Source organism: Corvus moneduloides, chromosome 4 (genome assembly GCF_009650955.1).
Source record: "Corvus moneduloides isolate bCorMon1 chromosome 4, bCorMon1.pri, whole genome shotgun sequence".
Taxonomy (NCBI): Eukaryota; Metazoa; Chordata; class Aves; order Passeriformes; family Corvidae; genus Corvus; species Corvus moneduloides.
This window is the reverse complement of record NC_045479.1, coordinates 1,732,901-1,756,761: the sequence shown is the minus strand read 5'-3', so window position 1 is coordinate 1,756,761 and position 23,861 is coordinate 1,732,901. Positions and strand designations below refer to the sequence as shown.

Here is a 23,861-nt window from a genome sequence, read left to right as displayed (position 1 = left end):
TTCTGCACTAGTTGATTGTTGAAGTACAAGTTGTTCCCTTGAAGAAACTTCTACGTTCTGCTCACAGGAGAGTGCTTAGATTTGCACTCAAAAAACAGTACATGTTGGAAGCACAGGGAAATGAGAGCCTTGGAGTTGTCAGAATACTGAGCAAGAGGCTCATTTGATACTACCTGCAGCAGGGTTTGTGCTATTATCGATTTAGGACTGTTATGAAGAATGATGTTAATTCTTATTTGTTTGGAAAACCTCGCTTCACTAAGTTTCACCTGGGGTAAATATCTGGACATGAATCATCAGATCTGACCAGAATCTCATTTACACTCTGACATCAATTATCAACGCACCTTTGATAAAACATTACCTCCTGGGAAAATCAAGATGCTCCAGTCACAAAAACCCTATAATGTAAAAAAACATTGTACAGAAATAAGTACCCAAACAACAGAAGTAAAAGGGTAATGATGTTAGTATGAGTAACCTGACTGACTCTATGCCTGGCACAGATCACAAGTGTTTCTAGAGCTGCCAAGGTATTTATTCAATGATAAAATACTGCTTGCAGAAGGAGAATGACACACCATGATTGTCTCTGTGTACAGTTCCTAAGGTTTCCGGAACTTGGATTTTTCTTTAATAATTTCCAGACCTAGATGCAATTTCAGTCTCTTCTAAGTGCTTTTCCTTTCATCTCTTATAATAGACACATCTTGCCCATATCTGCTGGCAGTTTACAATCAGAGCTGTGAATGTAAAAAACAATGTCTAAATGTGCTGGTCATTGTCTTTAAGCAATAAAATGCAAACAACTCCAGCCCCAAAGGCCAGGATATGAGGAACTTCCTTTCAGTGAGTATCAAACCAACCCTTTTCCCATCCCTGTTATTGCACTGACATGGGGCAGATGGTAGAAGAAAGGTCAGAAAATAATTTAATATGGAGAGTCCCTCTCTTTAGCCCTCTGATCTGCTACTTTCTCAGATAAAGTGTGGTAGATTTTCTCTATGTCTCTATTTTCTCTATTGTCTCTATTCCAAATCCTAAGGAGGTTTAAAATTAGGAAAGAAATTTTGTTTCCCAGTTTTAGGTTTCTGCACAGCACTGCAGGGAGAAGAGATACCCTCCAGAAAATAAAGCAAAATGCCTGTAGTGATGGAGACAAAATCTGCAGTGATCTTACTAAGTAGATTTGGTCCTTTGCAAACGTACATCCTGAGGGCTGTCAAAAAAATATCACACTAATAATATTTTTAGAGACTTCTTTCCTCTTTTAATAACTGTTGGGATCTTCCTCCAACAAAGCCTCTCCCTAGACAAGGCTGCCTGTGAAAAGCTGTGAATTTTCAAGTATTCAGTTATGTATTTCAAGGTTTACTGGAGGTCCCTTAAACAATGAAAGAAATTTATATATATATATATATATATATATATATATATGGTACTAATACAGTGGTCCTTAGGATAAAAATGCCCTCCCTTCCCTCCACACAAACACAAAAAACCAAATCAAAGATACTTAAACACCTATCACTTTATTGCATCAGTTCAGAGTAATCTTTCTCAAACCCATTACTGAGATGTGCTGCAAAATTAACACACCACTTTCTTCATTTGCTTTCCACTTTGACTGTTTAACACTTTCAAGCCAAACCCCAGAGCTGTAGTGTAGTTTGAGTTCAGAGGGTGCTCTGAACAGCCCTGGGGGTCTCACCTGGCCATGGCACATGGGACTGAATCTGGAACAATGAACTCTGGCCATGAACCCCACAGCAAAGGCCATCAGAGAAGCCCAAGTGAAACTTGATTGGCCATGTAGAGCTGTAGGACTAAATACAGAGCAAGAGGACTCAAAATAAACTCAGTGAAAAATGTCAAAGCAGCTTGTTGTGGATTTCTTCTTCTTAATTTTTCAATCATAATCAAATTTATGACACTTGAAAAATTTTGGCTTGTCCTACGGTTGGTCTAGAAAGGGACTGAGAGCAAGAGGATGAGAGAATGCCCCAAAATTTTGAACACCTTTTCCCCTTATTGTTGTTTCAGATGAGAAAAAGAAGACAATTGGGTAAAGCAAATATAAAGCCAATGTTTCAAGGATATTTTTTGAACTCCCAAAATGTAAAATAGTTGTTGAAGTCAGTAATTAGACTCCTTTTGTGCTCAGAAAAACTGAAGCATAGGCAAAGTTACAAAAGACCTTGTTTCTTTTTACATATAAGTTTCCTCACTCTCCTCTGAGGTTCTTAAACCAGGAAGAATTTCTCTTTTGTTGGCAGTATCTAGTTCTTTGCTGGTTGATCTTTCTGCATTTTTAGTATCTGTCATCTCTTTGCCATCTGGTTTGAAGTGTTTCATAATTAAAACAGAGAGCACTATGTACAAGAGACAGCATCCTGCCCGTAGTCCTGCAATGAGGCCAAGATAGACATTCCTAGGGAAAAAAAGGGACAAAATACATTTATATTACTAAAACTTTTCAATTCTGTATGGAACCAAGTAAGACATGAACAGCGTTTTGACAAAACCATCTATTCTCAGCCAGGTATTGCTTCACATTTTAAAATAAGAAATAACAGGCAGAAAGCAAATGACCTCGTGATATTTAGCCCCAGACAAGCTCTAATCAGGTCTTAGACATACAGCAGAAATGTCTGGAGTGTGCTGCCATTCAGCAGACTCTATTTTAGGGCTGAAAAAAGAGGAGCTGCACCAGCTGGGGCTTTTTGCCTATTGTCCCTGTCCTTCCCCAGCTCCTCACTGGCACACTCAGTGCTCCTGGCCACAGTTCTCCAGTCATTTGAGTCCCCTCTCCAAGTGGATTTTGTGAGGTGTCATACAATAGGAAGCAAATAAATGAGGGATGAGGGATGAGGGATGAGGGATGAGGGATGAGGGATGAGGGATGAGGGAGAGAATCTGCAGAGCTACACGTACTCCACTGTTTTTCAGCATCCCACAAAGCCAAAGTGTCACAGTGCGCTTATTTTATTATTCAGTGCAGGCTACAACAAAAGAACTAATTCTGGTGACTTAAGGCAGTGTCCTGCAATTTGAGATGTCAGATTGAATGAAAATTATTTGGCTTATTTACCTTTTAAGGTCTAGTCAAAGTAAGGAGCTGTGTGCTGTTAGTACCCTAATCAGTCTATAAATAATTGACATGAGGAAAGTCCACCTTGGTCCTTGCTGCCCAGATTCCCAAACCTTAATGAGGATGCAGCTTACCTGAATTCTTTCGTGTCATACACTCGGCAAGATCCAGATCCCCCACAGCTTTTTGTCCCCCATTTTAAGCAGGTCTCGTCTATCAAGGCACCAAAATAAATAGGGGCTGGCAGTCCTCCTGCAAAGAAATTCTCATTACATGATCTCAGGCATGGAGATCTCATCATTTAATGCCATGTAAAGAAATGAGGAAGTGAATCTCAAGGTTTTCGAATTCTGCCTGCATAAAATGGGACTAAACATCCAGCTCCAGCTTTGAGATTCCAAGATTTATGAAACTATTTAAGCAAGTACTTAAAGCGAGATGAAAAGATGGACAATTACAGCTTAATAATATCCAGCAAGGGAAATGTTAGCAATTCCCTTTGATGGTATTTTTATTAGAAGTTTAACTTCCGTTGTTTAAAGAAATAATATAACCAACATTTCTTTTGCAATCCCTGGTGTGGAATTACATGCCATGACATATTAATATTTATGTATAGTCATATATATATTCAGGTATTTCACAACAATTTGCCATGAAAAGGTGATTAGTGCAGTGCAAAGGGATGAAATTAAGCACTTGCTCCAAAGAAACCAGGTAATAAGTATTATTTATTTATTTATGTGATACAGAAAGAATTTCTTTTAGACAGACAATGATGTTTTAGTATCATCAGTAAGCTGTTTGAGCGAGAGTGTGCAATTTTGTGAAGTAAACTCTTTAAAAAGCAGAAGACTGATTCTCTGCAGTGTTCAGCTAAAACACAGAGACTGGAAAAGAGATCCAAATGACTATTTGGGTTTGTCTGCAAGGCAGAGATTTCAAAATCAGCAAACAAGGGAAGATGAGGCAAGGTTTGCTTGAGGCAGGGTAGACTGTGTGTCTGATTACTTAAATGACTATTTATTGCAGATGAACTCAAGAAACAAAATAATAGGCAAAATGCATGGGAGCTTTAAGTGAATAATGGTCAGCAAAGGGGAGCATAGGTGTTAAGGATATGCAGACTGATCAAGCTCAGGTAGTTGTATCCACAGTTTTAAAAAATATGAAACTCAAAAGTAAAATGAAATTTCATTCCTTTGCCTAATTTATTTTCTGTGTAGAAAAAAAATCTGAAGAGATTATCATAATTTGTAAATACATACCATGAAATATGTAGCAATTTCCTCCAAGTATTTTGAAATGTATAGTCTGCTTACAGAGAAAATTTTGGGAAATTTCTTTTGTTCTTCTCTGGAGCAAGGGCATTGCACTGGCTAACTTTGGTTTACCTCTTTGGCTTCTTTGACTACCCACTTGAAAACCACAGAGAAATTAAGTCTTACCTAGTACTCTACCACCCAAAGTTTCTATCCCTACAGCAAAGGATTTCAGGTCTGGTGAAACAGATCTGGAAAGGAAACAAAAACAGTGCATTGAGGAACAGAGTAATGAAGCTACAGTCCTGCTGTGTACATCTGCACATGCCCCATCACAGGAGTACTGTGGCTTACTCAGCATAGCCCACTCAGTCCCTGACTGCAAACATCCACCACAGTTAAAGTTCAGATGTAGAGTCTCCTTCCACAGAAGAACACTCATTGAAATAAACAGAAGCATCTACAGAAACTCATCTTGAACCAAAGGAAAACCGGTTGTAAATACTTTTGGGAGACAATGCACAGGCACATTAAACTGAGCCAACCAAGACGGTTCATGCCCACAATGTAAGCTCCAAGAAGCTGCCTTGCTTTATAAGGGGCTGCACTGTGCAGTGACGACCAGAAGGAACAAGGGTGTGTAGTCCTTGTTAGATCAAACCCCCCTCTGCCTCTAGCATTTAACACCGAGACAGCAAATGTGAGTTACCTGGCTATAAAAGCCCCTCATTCCTACCAGTGGAAAGCAGCCCGTGTCCATCAGGTGAGCTGCAAGAACTGACCAAAAGCAGAGGGGAGTACTGAGCTGGCACAGGGGCAGGAGGGCACCTTGCTGTGCACAGCCTGCTCCCTGGACTGGAGTTTATACACCAGTATGTTGTCACTTCAGCATCAACATCAAAGGGTTCTCATTATACATATTAGGGTTCTGAAAACCAGCCAGCAAAGTGAGCCTTGTCCATAACCCAGGTGTGCACTACACTTAGAAATACTGCAGGAAATCAGCAGCTTAGCCAAGTTATTTAGTCATGTGCACTGACCACTGGGATCGTGATTCACCCATGAGCAGGAGGAGAAAGACATTTGCACGTGACAGGCACAGAACATTGCCTTTTCTTCTGAACGTGAAACAGTGGTGCTGCTTTCCAACTGAAGGAATGAAAATTTTAAAGATATTCCTGCTGTAATTCTCGTTCCATCAGCTGACTAAAAAAATGGGAGTATCAGACTTCTCCCAACACAGAAGACATTGTGAGGCCACAAGGCTTAACAAAGGTACCTGTATTTCTCTGAATAATGTGAACAGCATTGGCTATGGCTTAGCACCGCATCTTATTTCAAGACCTTATTTACCATTCTCTGGTAAAAACATCCCTATAACTGGAAATGAAACCCAGCATTCAGGATCAGCATAATGCCCCTGCCTTCTTCATCAATGTATCTACTCAGTATCAAATTAGAATTAAATTTCTGGGCAGATATTTTGCTCTGCCTCTGAAAGAGCTGGATTTCAGAGTACAAGCAAATCCTCAGGGGCACAATTTGATCCACATGCCATTCCTCATAGCAGGAATGAAATAGTAGATATCATTTTCTGTTTCTCTTTCCCCAAGCTTTATAGTCAAGGTAAGGTAAAGTATTTCACCTAAACATAATCATGTATGTAGGAGTGCCTCCTAAGGCTAAAATAAATGCACACGCAGTCTGTAATGCTAAAAAATAGGGAAAGGCTTTGGTACAGCTTTCTCTTTGGCATTGTCCCAAAACTGCAGATGAATTGCCAGGCCCGAGCCCTTGTCCTTCCACACAGCTGCAATTGTGAAACACCTGAAAGTAGAAGATGAGAAGAAGAATTTATTTATTCAGAATTCAGTGGCACTAAACAGCTATTTCAGCAGCTGGATTTTTCACTCCCCATACCAGCCAGGCTGTTGCTCATGCTGAAAAAACTTCTGTAATCATCTCTGCAGACTGATGGCCAGGTTCATTGGTATGCTCCAGCATCTCTGAGCTGCTCCAGAGACACAAAGCAACTGGAATTCTAGTTTCAGCCATGCCATTGCTAGAAGAGAAGGTGCTCTGTGTGTATTTAAAATGGGTCAAAGCTAACAAAATCAGATGTGAACTGCTATTCAGCCATTTTGCTCAGGCATCCCATGAAGAAGATGAGTAACAACAAAAAAAATAGAGGTGTGGACCCAAATATGCTATCATGCATATCTATCATTATATGCCTAAGGACCATTTGGTGCTGGATTGAGAGTGGGCTTTGAAGTTAGCAGGAGACAGGGGTTTGAAGGCAAATTTTCCTGAAGTGAAGCTTGATGGCATGTATAAATAGAAGCCTGATAATGCTGCTTGTCTTTTTTTTGGTATTGTTACATGAAGACAATTCTGCTCCTGCCAGAAGATAGAACCATTTGCACACCCCTCTGCAAACATAGTGTTTCTAACGGTCTTGCTCAGGTAGGATTATCTGAAGTCCTGGAAATGGCTTTTCTGCTGATAAAAATGTCTTCCCTATATCTAGTCTAAAGCTACCCTCTTTTAAATTAAAATCATTGTTCCTTGTCCTATTGCACAATCATCTACCCCCCTGGATATGTACCATGTTCCTTCCCGTGCCAGATGATGATTTGCATCCCGCAAAGCAGGCTGTCGTGTATGTGATCCCATTATCCCCACAGACGGGATCCCACTGATCCACCTTGCAGCCGCACTCAGCATTGCAACTGGCCATGTAGATGTGCTTGCTGGAGGAAAGGTGCTTCGTTCTGGAGAACAGAAAGAAATTAAGGAATTATTTAGTGGAATTATATAGTTAATAAAAAAATATATATTAGGGGGAGCCAGGAAAAACATGGAGAAAATAAAGCAATCAAAATGGACAGATACCTGCTACCACCCAAGGCACTGGGAAGTTGTCATATGGACACTAAGGTGATTTCAGCTAAAACTAAGTTCTCTTGGGATTTTTCATCAAGCATTAACATTTTTATGGATTGTTACTGAAAAGGCACGGAACTGAAAAAGCTGGGTGGGAATATCTGGCATTACTTTTGCATTCGAAATCTCACCCCAAGAAAAAGAAAAAGAAAATCATACCTAGAATTTATCACAGAGACATGGCCTAAGAAAAGACCAGGAGCAGGATATTACACCATATCCAGGTCATAGAGGTAGGGATGTAAAACTACATAAAACCAAAACAGCAAGATGTATTTGACATTTTTTTCCCCTGGATCCAGGTCACTGTATCAGGGCACTCTGAGCGCATATTAGCAGTTCTCAGTTTCCAGAAACTGTTAGGAGGCCACCAGCTACAAACCATCCTTGCTGTGAAGTCAATCACAATGTAAGGTAAAAGTGCTCAAAATCTTCCTTTTCTTCCTCCTTCTTCCTTCCCTCAATCAAAAGCACACATTAAGTGGGCTGCACTTCCCCTAAGTCTCTTAGAAAGGAAGATAAGTGAGGGATTTAGCCCTCATTAGGTTGTTGCTTTTCTTCAAAACATAAATTGTTAAATAGGTAAAACATGAAATGAGTCGCTAAACCAGAAACAACCCTAGTATGTGCTAAATTCTCCAGACTCAGTTCTCCTGGAGAAACTGTAATTCAGTATAAGCTCTCTTGTTGTTTATGCTTATTTTTAATTCACTCTGCAGTCTCAGATGTTGCACTCCAGATAACCAGTTATCTCCACTGCACAAACCTCTGACACATTTTTATGTCAAAAACTAAGCTCAAAGTTGAACTGGACATCAGGTTTGCCAAGATAACTTAGATATTTCCCCGAGCACAGGCTTAGTTCAAAAAACACAGGGCTGAGTTCCTGTCTGAACTGAAAATGTAGCAAGTCCTGCTGGATTCAGTTAAATCCTTTAAAATCCCTTGAAATTTGGACCAGACTGAGCTAAATTTAAACAGTAGGCAATTGTGGCAGGCTGCTAGAGTCTGGAAAATGTTCTCAAAGAAGCGTGACCCATGGTCCTGGTAAGGGAGGGGGAACCTCTCTTTGCAGCACACGATCCATGACCACTTTCCACCTCCCAGATGAGAAGTGGGTCAGAAGCAACTCCAGGTACCACAGGGGGCTGGCAATCCCCCATGTGGGTTCATAACTACTGATCTAGTGATGGTCCCTTCTGGAGGCAGTGCCTATGGGAAAGCCATTTTCAACACTTCTTTTGCATCCCACTCCCTACATGACAAAAGAAGGCTGGCTTTTAATTAAAGCTTTGAAATAGAATATAGAAATTTAGTTTGCCTGTAATAAATGTCATCTTTTTTAGCAATTTGCCAGAATATATAGCTATACTGTCAGTAACAGAGAATTTAGGAAAAAGAAATAGAGAATTTAGAAAAAATAAATGTCCAGTTTAAACAAAATTCGAAAAATAAAACAGGTATATTTTCCCATGCCCAGCATTAGGTATGATTTCAGACTGACAAGTCTGTTTCAAAACCTAGGATTTTCTTCTGTGCATCACTCCCAAAAAAGCAGCTGTGACAAATGACACAATCACCCCAAACCTGAGGGGATACAAACCCAGAGTAGGGCGCTGTCAGACCAGCCACCTGGAGCACCTCACAGTTGCACGTGAAGTACAGGAGGTTTAGCAGATATGCCACTATAAAGGTGATGCATGCAAACTTGGCCATTTCAGTTATGTGAAGCTTGAATTTCTTGATCAGGAAGCCTCCTAGAAACATCCCTAGGATTGTGATAGGTAAAAGTATCACACCTGCAATTAGAAGGTAAGAAAAATGTTAGCTGCTCTCACTTGCATAAACCCTTTTAGAATGAATATCTGGTTCTAGTATTTTCAAAATATCAGATACCTATTTTTGGGCTGATTCTTTGAGGTTCTGAGATTTGTATTACCTTCTAGTAATTTCACTTCCCCATTTTCTTTTTCAAATCATATTATGACTAACAAGCTCAATTCCTCAATATTTGCTGCATCTTTACTATATTGTTGTTTGTATGTGTATATATATATATATACGTATATATACAGGTGCCTGTTAGAAACTGGAGTAAATGGCAATGTCTTAGCTCATAGGCACTTCACATTAAATAAAACATAAAAATTTATGAAAGCTACAAAAAAGTCTCTAAAATGGAATATAAAAGGAAGCTGCATCTGGCTCTTCACTGGATTCCATTTTGATCTGAGAGTGAATAATGACATGATTTGCATTTAGATTTAATCTGTTCAGTATTCCACAAACACCAGCCCTTACATTTACTTGCTGAACAGAGAGGTTTTACAAGGTGTTATTGGGAGGGGTTTGCCTTTCTCTGCTTTTTCGGTAGGTTGGTTTTCTTGGTCATTTCTGTAAAATTTTCTCTGCATTCGGAAAAAAAAGATTGAAAAAAGAAAGTTCTTCCCACATTTGTACCTGACCAAGGCATTGTGTCTTCAGATTAAAGTAATGCAATACCAGTTCTGCAATGACCTCACATAGCCTGGTTTTCCTGCCAGATTATGAGACCATATTAATTACTGTATGATTAATAAAATTTCAGCATTCTTTTTTTGTAGAACACTACGAAAAACTTATTTTTGAAAGAACTGGTAAATAGAAAAAGAGCTTTGAAATTAATGAAGTGACTCAAAATACTACATTTTGGTTCCTTATTGCTTATAAAATTTGCATTTGTAATCAAAATGAAATAACATTTATACCAATATGTTATTCTGAAAAAAAAAAATTACACATTTCACTGAATATTTAATTCTTTTTCTAGTAGTTTTTACTTAGTTGCAGTTCATGCGTGGTTTTTACTCGCAAAAAGACACATAACCCAAATCTCACTATGAAAAAGCTTCCACCCAGTTTTAATAATCCTCTATCTCACTGAATTAGGAGCACCAGGAAAATTAACACTAAAATTAACATCCATTTTCAAAATATAGTAAGAAAATTAAGAAACCACTACATGCTTTCTTTTTAACCAAAAAAAAGTTCACACAAGCTCTTTCTGAAAAGGAAGGCAAAATAACAAATAAAAGCTTCCTTTTTGACACTGGAATTTGAAAAGAAGTCAAGTACCTACCAATTAGAAAGATGGCTTTTGCCACTGATACATTAAATTGCTGCTCCATAAACTTTGTCTCATAGGTTATCATCCCAACAAGGGAATTGTACTGCAGAATAGTGAGGAAGATGAACACCACGAAAATTGAATTTCCAAACAGCTTCCTGAGTGCTGGCAAGAAATCTGCAATGGAGAGGTATATGCTGTACACCCTGCTAAACACAGAGAAGAGTTGTTTTGGCATCCTTTAGATAGTAAAATTAACTTTGATGTAATGACTGGCTGCGTTGCAGGTTATAATTCTGTGCCTATCAAAACACATGCTTGCTCAAGTGAAAGTTTTCCTCATTGCCAACACGTGCCTTACAGGAGAAGCAAGGCCAAATGGCAACAGTGGGTGCTGAGATGGGGATCAGGGATCCCAGATTATCTTGTTAGGGCACAGGGCTCCTCCCCGGGACTGCTCAGGCTTGCAACACACCTTCTCAATGTGTGTACAGAGCATTTAGACCCACTGCCAAGTATAAAATCTGGTTCCTAAAGCAGAAGCCTTCACCAACCACACAAGAACCCCATATAAGGGTGACATTTAGGGAACAGAAGCACCTGCCCCAGAAAAAGGCTGGAATCATTTCTGGGACCCTTGATTAGAATACCGAAGTCCATTAAAATAAAGTGAACATAAACACCTGCATTTAGACTGTAGTCTGGCTCTTGGCACAGCTGCCTAAAATGTGGGAGTTCAAAACACATCTGCTGTAGAGGTGCACATCCATACAAACAAAACCCTGGGTCTAATAATAAAAATATAAAAGTAAAAGCAATGGCTGATTGGATCTGGTATTGCCTGCATGAAATTAATTCAGCATCCCTGCGCTCATACACAAATCCAGTGAAGTCCCTCCAACATCTGATGTAGTCATAATGAGCTCCATGTTTCCTTCCCAAACATTTGCCTCAGTGAAACAGTAGCCTGCCAGCTATGGATTAGCCATTAATGAGGGATGGGATGTTTTCCCCACTCTCTTCATTGTCGTAGGATCATAGCTGTAATACATCATCTCACAACTATGAACTGAGGATCTCTGGAGCTCAGAGGAACAGCACGAGTTTCTTCCAGCTGTCTGACATCAGGAGAGGACTGAAACTCGCCCTTAGCATGTAATTATAATAGCACAAATTAAAGTCGTTTTTGTCCATCATTTGCACTGCAGAAACATGCATTTCTCTGAAGGTTGTGTGAGTTCATGCTCAGCTCAGAATGAATCCATGAGACAGAATTCATATGCAAACATCTGGGCAATAATTTTCACCTTTTACTGCCTCTGAGAACTTTAACTGTGGCTGAGCTGGGGGGTCTATTTTACAGTGATCTCCTTGAACAGACAAGTGACTAATCTTCAAGTTTTCATTCTCTTCTTCCTTTGGTAAGGAATAGGGCAAAAACCAGAAAGGCAATGAAGCAATGAAGTTGACTGCTCCACAGATAAGCAATCCAAGCCACCAGGCACCAACCCAACGGGTATCCTTAGGATTTATGCTAATGGCATCTATAAAATACAGAAAGACAGGAAAATAGGTTAAATATTAAGCAGAACAATTATTATAGATTACTATAAATTACTGCATATCCTCATATATACTATTTTAAAAACAGAACAGAGGTGATCTATGTTCCATATGAAGAACTAAAATGCAGCTTGTTTCAAATCATAGAATCATAGAATAGTTTCTAAGGTTGGAAGGGACCTTTAAGATCATCTCACTCCAACCCCCTGCCATGGGCAGGGACACCTTCCACTAGACCAGGTTGCTCAGAGCCCCATCCAACCTGGCCTTGAACACTTCCAGGGATGGGGCAGCCACTGCTTCCCTGGGTAAGTTGTGAATGACCCGTCCCTGGAAGTGACTCAGTCCTATGCAGTCAAAAATAGAGGTGTCCATTTAGGCCCATGGTGGCATTTCCTTGCCCCAATCTTCCAATACTCTCTGGGGAATGAGTGACAGCAAAAGGACCCTTTACCACCAAAAAAAAAACCCCTTCCCTTCCTCAGTTTCTCAGAGTCTTCCTTCTCCATCCTCAAACTCTACAGTTTTTCCCCAAATTTCCTCAAATTTTCCCTGGGATTAGAGACTTTTAAGTGATTTGAACAACGACATGAGTTTTGAGATGAATCTTTGCTGCATGCTTTTCATGAGAACACACTTTTTGCTAAGTGTTGAAAGTGTCCATGAGCCTATCACTGCATGGGGATGGGCCTTTCATTCAATCATTTGTACTCAGCTGCACAGCAAGGGTGTAACAAGGGTGTACTCAGCTGCACAGCAAGCATAAAAGAGGTGCAGTGGGGGTAGGGGTCTTTTTGAAGTGCTATTCCAACCACACTGCAGCACACGATTTTAAAATGTCAATTTTTGAGCAGCTCTTGAGCAGGAAAAATTCTCTAGAGAGCCCCTGGTTTTGGGGCAGTGAGCTGGGAAGGTGCTTCTTGGCATGGAGGTTCCTACACCCAGACACCTTCTCGCTTCAGGTGCCACCCCATGGTCCCTTACCAGTGTTCACGATGCCGATGTCAACCCAGAGACTGGCACAGAACGAGCCAAGCAGGAAGCCCAGGGTCGGCCCAAACATGCCCGAGGATCTCACCAGGCCTGGAAGAGAAAGGAGACTGAGCAAAACACTGCATGTACAAGGCAAGCCTTCCTCTCTGAGGGCAAGGACATGAGAGAGGAGGGAGGAGACAGGAGAGGGGCACAGGCTGTTATGGAATGTCTCATGGGAGGCTCCTGAGCAGCGAGAATATAAGGTGTAAGCTGCCCTAACCATAGCTGTGGTGTAGATCAGAAGAAGGTGGGATGCCCCTAGGAGCAAATGAATAAGCTGTGAAGGCTACCAGAAACCTGGGAAGCTACACTGCATTTTGCTGACTGGATGTCTAAATACAGCAGAATTTGATTTTGGTGACCACTACTGGCAATCAACATAAAATAAAACAAAATATCTTCAAAATAATTCAAGCATAGCTTCTCACATTCCCTTGCCACTTGTGTTGTTCTGTTGAAGTTTAGTTGTGAGGAGGTAGCAGCATCAAAATACAGCTCAGTAATTTGGATTTGTGAACTCTAGCACAGAACTGACACCTTGAAGTTGCAGAAGGCTTCATTCTATTAGAAAAGAAGGAATTCTTTACCAAATGCCTTTTAGTTCTTGCCCACATCCAGAACTATGCTTTGTAAATCCTATTGTGTTCTACTGCAGAGATTTTCCTCCTGAGAAAGAGTTGGTTTTGCAAATTCTCTTCTGAATATAGTGATTGCTCAGCTTACCACCCAGAACTTCTGTAATAAATCATTACATCTTAACAAGTATGCTACATTTTCTGTGCCTTCCTATTGCAACTCTGGTATTATTGCGGTCACCACAACCCTACCAAAATGATTTTAATTCATTCTATTATGAAAATGCTGTCTCTGCCTCAAAATAACTTGTGTTCTTGCTCAACCAAATACCAAAGGACAAAAGAAAAAGGAGTGACAGGAAGCTGAGACTTTTTTTCAGGGTCAAATAACAAGATTAATGCTCAGAATTCATCAGCAAGACTTGACTGACTTTTTTCATTATAGGAAAATATTTTTTTGTATGTTTGTATTTTACAAAAACATTGATTATAAATTGATTTAGCCAGATGATAAAAAATAAGATATAGAAAAGAAATAAAGTTAGACAAGAAAAGAAATTTCTGCTCTATGGAAAAGACTGTTTCAATATTCACATTTTTTGCCAAGTGGTTCAGTCCACCAAAATGGAATAAGTGAATGAAAATTGCTATTCTGAATGTAAAAGTGAAATATTTTAATACATTGTAAATTAAATACTTTATTTCTTTTATACAACCCAGTTTTCATTTTAGCTGACTTCATGCTATTCTCCATGTTTACTTTATATTTTTAATCTCACTTGCCCAGTAGTCCCAACCTGTCTCAATCTCTCCCAGATTAGATTCTGACAAGAAAAAAATCAACTAAACTTTTTAAAATACCTTTAATCTGAAGCTCAGAGGTGATTACAAATATTTTGGATAACTGCTGAGTGGAGCGCTTGTTCTTGACAGCTACCTCCCCAATACTTCCATTTTCTTCAACCTGAAGATTTTCTCATTCCCAAATTAAGACATTTGTTATGGCCTTTCCCTGTAGTATTACATACTGAGCTCCTGCTGAAACTGTGTCCTACTATCTTTCTGACCACCTCAATTTCACCAAATTTACTTCAGGTCACAGTTCTTGAGCTCCCTCAGCCACACAAACACCCCATGCTATTAAATCAGTTTGCCAACAAATTAATTAGCTTGGGTGTAAGTCTCTCTGTCTTAGGCAAGAGGTTATGTGCTGTCAAAACAAGAATAAAATCCCAAGTAGAAAGGATTTGTTACAACACCCTGGGCAAGGTGTTGTTTTTCTTCCAGTAAATAGTGACTTTAAAAAGCTTTCAACTGGAAGTGTGCTGCATGTAAAATTCAAAAAGTCGGGTAAGAGCTCCTGAAACATGTTTACATTACTATAATTAATTGTGACTACATTACAGATCCTCACATTAAGGATCATTCCCTTTTCTGTGAAATAGTAATTAGGAAGAATTTGGTCCTCTGAAGCTGTGGTACTGAAGATGATATGCCAGAAAAGACAGATATGACTTTGCACTTTGGGGAAATGAGCATTTGATTATTCTTCTCTTCATCACAGAAGCTACTCAGGGAAAGCAAAAAGTCCATCCTGGAATGATCCCTAGAAAATAAATATGAGACGTCCTTTGCACTATTTGGGGTATTTTTTGTCTCTGTACAACTCAAAATTATCCAGATAGATTTTTTTGGTGAGTATTTGCTTGACTACAGAAATGTTAAAGAACAGAATGTTTAGCATAAAAATCATTTGTACATTACCTATGTAAAATGCTGAGTTTTCCTCTTTAGAAAAATCATCGATATATGAAACTCCCAGTGGCATAATTGGTGCTTCCCCAATTCCACGTAAAAGGTTCCCCACCAACACAAAGAGCCACAGATAGGAATTTGTTGTTTTTTCACATCCTGCAGGCCATAAACATTTGTATTTCTGTGAACATAATTCTGACAATACTTTACAGCAACAGTAAAATAACATAAAATATGGGTTTTAACAATCATTATAGGGTAGGTTTGTATATATCATGGTTTCTAGCCAGGGTTTTACTGCTTTCAAGAAAAAAAGGGTGTACAGTGGGGACAAGCAGAAGAAGGGAATCCAGCATCAGAGCTTTATCTTACCAACATTTATCATTGTGCTGGGTGTTTCTGTAGCATCTGTGACTGGAAGGCCCTCAGATGACACTGGGGAGCAAGCTGACACACTCGTGGAGGAGTTGTCCACACTAACAGTTATCCTTTCATAATTGTAACTGGAAAACAACTATGTGAAATACAACTGACACACGAAGGACTTTGCTTTGCAGGAAGTGTGTCTGAGCCTTGTGTTCACATATGTTCATTCCCGTTTCATACAAAGTGGAGGGGAGGCCCATTTCCAGTGCTTTGCTTAAAAAAAATAGGTATCTTCATACAATTTTCAAGTGTTCTGATGATTCTAACCCCAATATTTTCCTGAGCTAAAGAGTGACAAAGCTGCTTCCAGAGATCATTCTTTAGACAGCAGGAGAGAGGCAGAGTTCATCCACATCTGTCTACACAAAACAGAGCTGATGTTTTCCCATAATGGCACCTCTTTCTTACCTTTGTGGCAGATGTAAGGATGCCAAATGATTGGAAAGGTATGACCTGCTTCTGACAATTATGTGTTATAGCTTAAATGTGAAAATTTAGATATTTAATTCTCCCCAAATTTAGATAAAAGTCTTCAGCATTTTAAAGAGCTTATCATGAGTAACCACCATGGAGAAAGAAACCTTTTCCATCAAGATCTAATTGCATTTCACTTAAGTATAAAAAAGGGAACACAGTTAAAAAAATATACATATCTATGTATATATATTCATTCCAGGTGAAAAATTTAACCCACTTTATCCTTAATTATGTATAAATTCTGTAGAAACCTGAGGTTTCTCTCTTGCTTACCTGTAGTAAGAGGTAAGCTTTCAGAGAGGAAATCAGAAAGTCAATACTAAAAAATCCACCCATTTTCCTGTTGGAATAGCTGGAAGAAACTCCTACTGGCAAGCTTTTAACCCAGATGTGTGCTTTAAAAAACACTTCATATGATCAAGTTCAATTAGTGCATAATGTGAAAACTCTCCATATTTACCGTCCCGTTAGGAACTGAGGCATCACTGACAAAAAGGCTCCTACAGACATGATGAGACACCCAACAGCAATTATTTTTGGCCGATGAACTCTTGGTCCAAGGTAACTCACCAACACCATCACCATTAAGTTACCTGCATCAACAGGAGAGAGAACCAGTACAAAGAATAGATTTATGTTGGGGGTGAAAATGTACTAAGAAGCACTTACCCACTTTCAAAGAAATATACCTATCTCAAAGCTGCCATCAATAATGCCAAAAATCGATGATGAGATTTCAAATCTCCTTTCAATTTGACTGGACATGCTCTTCATGTAGCTTCCAGAAAATCCTTTGGCAAAAAAGGAAAAAGCTAGAGCTCCAAGAAATATCTGAAGAGAGAAAATAATTGAGTTTGCAAAGTAACAATTTTTGCTTTATGGCTGGATGCCAGAGCAACCCACTCAAGAAGCACAAAAATCATATGCTTTGCTTTCTAATTCTCTGTGAGAAGAATCTTCCCATCGTTACCATTAAAACAGATCTTACTTTCTTTTTCAGGGCGACATCCAAAAACTCTGCTACTGCAAGGAAAAGGAAAATTTACATTGATGGTATGCACCTTCTAACTTTCTAGTACATATTGGTTTAGCTGTTTCCTTCCTTAAGAAAAACTTGTAGCATAACATTGTTCATTTCTGGTACTTATTATCACAGTATATCTTATTAGCTCTCCTTCTCCTGTTCTTAAAAACACGAATAAAAAGATGTATCTGCAACTACCACTGTGACTATAGCACACCTCTAAATGAATTTTTTGTAAAATATGACCTCATTTTTTAACTTCTGAGCACATTTATTGACTTCTGTGTGCTTGGAATCACAACCATAGAATCAGAATCATTTGGGTTGGAAGGGACCTTAAAGATCATCTTGTTCCAACTCCCCCACCATGGGCAGGGACATCTTCCACTATCCCAGATTGCTCGGAGCCCCATCCAGCCCAGCCTTGGACACTTCCAGGGATTCAGGGACATCCATCACTTCTCTGGGCAACCTGTGCCAGAGCCTCACCACCCTCACAGGAAAGAATGTCTTCTTAATATCCAATCTAAACCTACTCTCTGTCAGTTTGAAGACATTTCCCCCTGTCTTGTCACTCCAGGCCCTTGGAAATAGTTTCTCTCAGTCTTTCTTGTTGGCTCCTTCAGGTGCTGGAAGGCTGCATTTAGGTAACCCCAAAGCCTGCCCTTCTCCAGGCTGAACAATCCCATTTCTCTCAGCCTTTCCTCATAGCAGAGCTGCTCCATCCCCCTGACCATCTTGGTGGCCTCATCTGGACTCACTGCAGCAGCTCCATGTCCTTCCTGTGTTGGGACACCAGAGCTGGAGGCAGCTCTGCAGGTGGAGTCTCAGCAGAGCAGAGCAGAGAGGCAGAATCCCCTCCCTCCCCTGCTGTCCAAATCCCTTCCATCCCCCTATGGATGCAGCCCAGATCATTGTTTCCAAAACATATAGTGCCAAACAGTGCCATACATAACTAACTGAATTTTGATAGGACTTCAAATGGCAATTCAGTGATCCAGAGAAAATATGTGGTCAGGGCTCTTCCATACCTTTAGCTTTGAACAATTATGGCACATAGTCTTGGCAGGAGCTGCACTGCCATCACTGTCCTGGAACAGTGATTTTTCTTTAAGCTGGCCAGCAGCGATTGGTCTGTCCATGGTTTTCCTTCTCCAGGTCTGATAGACAGGTCTTCCTGTTTGAAAAATATTGCTATGTTTAACTATTATTTGCATAAGAATTGCATGTTCCAATGTTTTTCAGACATACTCAGTGGCAAGACACTGCTTGAGATATCTGCACATTGAAATTTTTCCTCAGGAAAGACATTAAAGAATGTTCAAAGTAACTACCGTAACTAGTCAAGGACTAGTGCACCTGATTTGTGACATCTGCTTTCTAAAAGACTCCAGGACTTTCTTGGATACATGGAAAAGCTATTGGTAACTTTCTGACAGTTTTTAGAAATCTTTGTGGAAAAGGAAAGTCCCCAGGCAGCTGGAGGTTAGGAGAGCTTGTCAGAAAAACATCTTCCCCACACTTGAACCAACTTTTTCTGACTTATCCATTTTTGATCACTGTTCCAAACTAAATGGACCTTTGGTGTGATCCAGTAGGCTTCTGCTATTATATTTCTGATGATTTTCTTAGTGAACACTACCATTCTGTCAGCATTTGGATGAGTAACATTATTAATTGGATAAATGTTTGTAGAATCAGACCACAAATGATGACAGAGGAGAAAATAGGGTAAGAATATGATAAGTAAAGATATATTAAGGTAAAAGAGAGCACTGATTAGAAGAAACAAATAATGACTATCTGTAAGTCTGCAAGCCTTCACAAGTTCCCTGCAGGACAGATGATAAATGTAGATATTTTAGTAAGACTGATAAATTTTTTAGTTTAAAAGTTGGCTCTGATTTAAGGAGTCACCTTAGCTATGTTGGCTAGTGCAGATTAAGCTGAGCAGGGGAAAACAGCTAATAATGAGACATCTGGAATGATAATAATAAAACAAACCATTGCCAAGTTTGTCTGTTTGAAAACTGGTGCAAGAGTACCAAAATCAACTAGTTAGCTCTGATATACATTTGCACATATATTAAAGGAGCATAGAGGAACATATGTCAAGAAATTGGCCTGTGATATTTTCCCCCCAAGACACTGGAATCTTAAATATGCCACGCTGTTTAAGTCATATGGGAACTTTCAAGGTTTCCCTCCTGCAGGCCTCTGAGGCCAACTGACCCATGAGTGTTGTGGGAGGTTTTTGACACCAGGGTTGTGGGGATGTGGCAAGGTCCCAGGCTAACCCACAAACATCACTTGGTTCCTCTGAAGAGTTCAGTTCTCCCAAGCAAGATGCCCAGGATTACCTGGATTCCGAGAGAAATGTCCACCAACGCCCAGAAAGGACAACACTCTTAGAAACCCAACAGTCCCCTAAAAGTTACTCCTAGCAACCGAAAATAGGCACTAATGTCTCATAAAGAGATATAAAGCCTCATAAGAACTCTAACTTGAATTTTGCAGATTTTAGTTCCAAATCCTACTCCAGTAAGAGGGGACTATGAAAGCAAACACGTATATTTCAGACTAAACCACATATGAAATTTCTAAAGGGACCTAAACTTCCTTAGGCTATGTTCAGCAGCTACTAAATAAAAAAACAAAAAAAAACCAAAAAAAAAATGTCGAAAGTAAGCTATAGATAATTAAAGTATGGTGAAGACAGACTTACCCCAATCTTGACTGGATAGGAACTGAAAGACAGAGTTCTCTAAAGCAAATACATTCTGTATTGATTTGTATTTTGCTGATGATTAACTCCGTGAAACATCTGACTCTGTGAAATAAGCAGTATCTAAATGAGTGACATGATTTTCTTTCCAATACATTTAATTTTAAATATAAAATTTGATTTATGGTGCCAGACTAATAATCTACCTTAAACTCAAATGTTAAACTGTAGAACCACTTCTCTTATACCTAATCGAGCAATCACATTTTCCATAACCATTCTATGAGAATCTGAACTTTGGCAAACCAGTGAATCATTGACACCAGTGGTATTTAAAATTAAATGAAGCAAGAAAAATAATAAAAGATTTAATTTATGAATTAGGGGTAATGGATAACTTTTCTACAGAGGGATAAAAAGTCCTGCTCCAAACAGTGCTTATCCTTTAAAAAAAAATATTGAATCTGCAGAATTGTACCTTTGCACTTTACATGAATTCTTTCAAGTTTAGTGGCAAAGAGATGTGCAGAAAGGCTGCACTGGCACCTCACAACTAAACAAACAAACCGACTAACTAACAAATGGAAAGAAGCAGGGAGGGAGGCTGTGGAGAGACAGTGAGAGGCAGAGAGAGCACTTACTTTGTGTCAGAGCGGTGTCAGGCTGTTTCTTTCCCGTGCCCGAGGGCTTCCAGGCTTGGAGCCAGTGCAACATCACAGCCAAAGCGCTGCCTGCTCCGAGAAGTGGAGCACTTCACCACATGTTTTTTAAACCTTGGATTTCCTTCTTACGGTGATTGCAAAACTTTCCCACAATCACCGATACAAAAGCTGTGCAGAAGAAGGCAGGTTTCTTGTGCTGCCACTGCTTTGGCAGGCTACCTGCCAGTGGTGCCAGCCTCTCCCGGGTAGAACAACTTGTTTTCTTCACTCTTTTTTTTTTTCCCCTAAAGTCTAAACATTGCAGCTGCATGAAGCACCTCTCAAAAGGAACTCCCTACCATCCACCCAACAACCATGGAGTGGGCTCGGCTCAGGCATAAGAGCCCTGAGAGCACAGGCTCAGCTTTTCCAAGCATCTACAGCCTCCTAGCTTTCACTTCTTGGTGCTTTGGAGGAGGGTCAGCAGAGACACCAAGGGATGGCTTAGCTCCTGAAAGGGCATGAACTGCTTTTTGAGATCTGAGCCCTCTGTGTCACAACCCCAGTGCAGAGGTTTGCATGAAAAGCCTTGATTATCTTCTTCTGTATAAAAATACATTAAGGGATTTGATAAAGGCTAAATTAACTCGATTAAATACATGGAATTATAACATTTAGTCAAAACTAAAAAAAAAAAATTATGAAAGCTGAAAGAAATTATAAACTTGCTAAGTACATAAATATGCAAGCTCTCATTATCCCCTGAAGCTTGCAGGTTAACTGCAGACAATCATTTTATCTGCCATATTTGCACTTGTTATTGGATTTTGCTTGATAGAATTTTACACATTTTACTGTGATCATTATATATTTATTGAGTTATTACAGGTCTTAATTTAAAGTTTCAATTTTTCTGTTCTACCAGCAGGACTATATACTCTCTATACTAGATACTCAGTGAACAAATAAAACACAGCTTTTTTCTACTATTTAGTAAGAATATTTGCAACAGAAAAAAGGGGGTTTTTCTATGATAATTTTAATGCAGTGTTCCTGCATTACTCTTTAAATGCTGACTTCTTGTTTAATTAATTTTGTTTTAATGCAAGGGAACAATGTACATGTTGAAACTCACTTTCTCTTAAAAGAGTTCAGAATATGGGAAATTCATCAAACCTATTCTTCAGATAAATTGATTCTCATTTGCATGCTTTTACTTAGGTGAAGGACAGTTATCTTTGCTTATTTCTTAATGCCTTAATTATTTTAATTATTTTTAAAATCTTTAAAAAGCTTAGATTTATTTACCAGAATATCATTAGAATGAAGCAAATTTTCCATCACCTGACAATGTCAAATTTACATGTACTGAAACCTGTATTTGGACTGCTTTTAACTATTACAATGTTGCAAAGTTAGAAGGAAAAAAACGTATGAACATTAGCAATGGATTCCCTCCTTATTCTTGCTGTCAGTCTGCAACCAGGTGGAAAAACTGAAGTCTGTTGAAAGGTCGCTGCAAGCCCATTGTCTGTTTGGGGAGCAGGCTCTTAAACACAGTTCTCAAGATGAGACATGCACAAGAAATGTATTTTAAAGTTGAATACATGGAAGTTTATCTATAGAGGACATGACACTTCTTGTGATCCTTGCATACAGATGCTAATATCCACTCACAAGGCAGCACCACATGGATTCAGTGCAGACACTTCCAGATGAGCCACTCAATCTGCTTCACCTTATCATCAGAGGAGGAAACAGAAGTATTTTCAAAGGCATAGGTTCTTTGTTCTATTCTAGATACTTACTTTAGGCAGGAGATGGAATGAACAGCAGACATGGCTGTGAAAAGCTAGACGGCCAAGATCAGCTTTTGACAACAGAAAGTCAGAAGAGATGAATCCCACCATAAAAGACTTCAGCACTACCATAAAAACAGTCTTCTGCAGCTTTTTCAAACTGAGCTCCAGTGCCTGTGACAGCATTTGCCATCATGCCTTGTCCAAATCAGTTGTGATATGGCAGCTGCTGGCAGGTGAGGAAAAGGGCCCTTGCTACAGAAGGGCAGTCCTGGAGAGGCAAGGCACATCTGCCAGAGCCTGGCCAGCCCACTGGCACATGCTGGCAGAGCACAGCAGCAGCAGCACACACAGAGCCTCTCCACAAGCCACACTGTGGCCTATTGTGTCAGCCACCAGCCTGACAACTGGCTGGGAACCTGTTCTGCAAGGCCCATGGTAGCATAGAAACTCAAAAACAGGAGAGAAGGTTACCAGTGAGGAAGTGTTTGTCATTGCTGCTGAAGGGTTGCTGCTTCCAGTGTGACCCAGGGCTGGCTTTGATGGGCTGGCAGTGGTGTGCAGCAGGAGGTGGGTGCAAGAGCCCCTTGCAAACGGCCCCGGGAGCAGCTTCAGTGGGAGGAGCTGCCTCTTCCCAGCCTGGCTCCCAGCACCACCATCCACGTTCCCAAAGCAGGATGTGGTATCCCTGATGGGACGTGCCTGGCTGGCTGCACAGCAACCCTCGTGTGATAAACCGCATCAAAAGGGTGCAAGGTGCTCCACAGCCAGGGCACGTAAGGGCACTCAGAGAGAGAGTGCTCAGCCATCTCCTTCCTCCAAGAGGTTATTTGGTGTGGCAGTCATTTAAGAAACTGCAGAATTTTTAGCCCTGGCCTCCTGCCACACTGAGGTGAAGCAGATGGCAGCTTCCATTCAGGAGCTGCCTCTTGTTCATTGGTGGAAAAAGCTCTGCACGAGGGGGACCCGCTTGTCACCGCTTTAGTTATGCTCAGTTGCACTGATTAAGCTTTCCTGCCAAACAGAGCCCCAGCCTGGAGCAGCACAATCCCAAGTGCCAAGCTGGCAGCCAGGAGACAATGTGAGCTGATGGGGCTGCAAGGGCAACGTTCAGGGAGCTCAGTCTGCAAGTCACATCATGAGTTTCCTGAGTCACAGAGGGAGGAGGGACATGAATTCTGATAGATTACACCCTACTGCTGCTGAAACATTGAAGGACAACATGTGCAAAATGAGGGGAGAAAAACAGTTAATCCTCTGCTTTAATAGCAAAAGAGTTCTTAGAGGAATGACTTCTACATAAGTTGTTCAGTCTTTTTCTTGGCACCACTTTTTCACCTCTGGAAAAGCACACAGAGGATTTGGGGTTGCTAAGGCAAGCAATCACTTGATCTTATTTTACTAATTCCAGCTTCTTTAGGTCCCAAAGAAAACTC

At 40.1% G+C, this 23,861-nt stretch overlaps 1 protein-coding gene across 5 annotated transcripts; it reads right to left on the bottom strand.

The window, feature by feature from the left end:
- Window positions 1-1,511: 1,511 nt before the first annotated feature.
- Window positions 1,512-22,981, bottom strand: LOC116443268 (solute carrier organic anion transporter family member 1C1-like). 5 transcript variants are annotated; one of them, XM_032107326.1, is made up of 17 exons: window positions 22,435-22,981; window positions 20,627-20,815; window positions 19,986-20,090; window positions 18,292-18,437; window positions 16,926-17,067; window positions 16,697-16,829; window positions 15,706-15,836; window positions 15,343-15,489; window positions 12,953-13,051; window positions 11,713-11,949; window positions 10,418-10,582; window positions 8,903-9,098; window positions 6,962-7,127; window positions 5,999-6,180; window positions 4,540-4,604; window positions 3,226-3,343; window positions 1,512-2,431 (listed from the first exon to the last, which is right to left on the bottom strand). In XM_032107326.1, the coding sequence occupies exons 4-17, from the start codon at window positions 18,400-18,402 to the stop codon at window positions 2,209-2,211; spliced, it is 2,115 nt and encodes a 704-aa protein (XP_031963217.1). In that variant the 5' UTR covers window positions 18,403-18,437; window positions 19,986-20,090; window positions 20,627-20,815; window positions 22,435-22,981; the 3' UTR covers window positions 1,512-2,208. The 5 variants fall into 5 exon arrangements, with proteins under 5 accessions (XP_031963217.1, XP_031963218.1, XP_031963219.1 ...); XM_032107327.1 differs by having other exon boundaries at window positions 20,627-20,716; XM_032107328.1 differs by lacking the exon at window positions 20,627-20,815.
- Window positions 22,982-23,861: the final 880 nt, after the last annotated feature.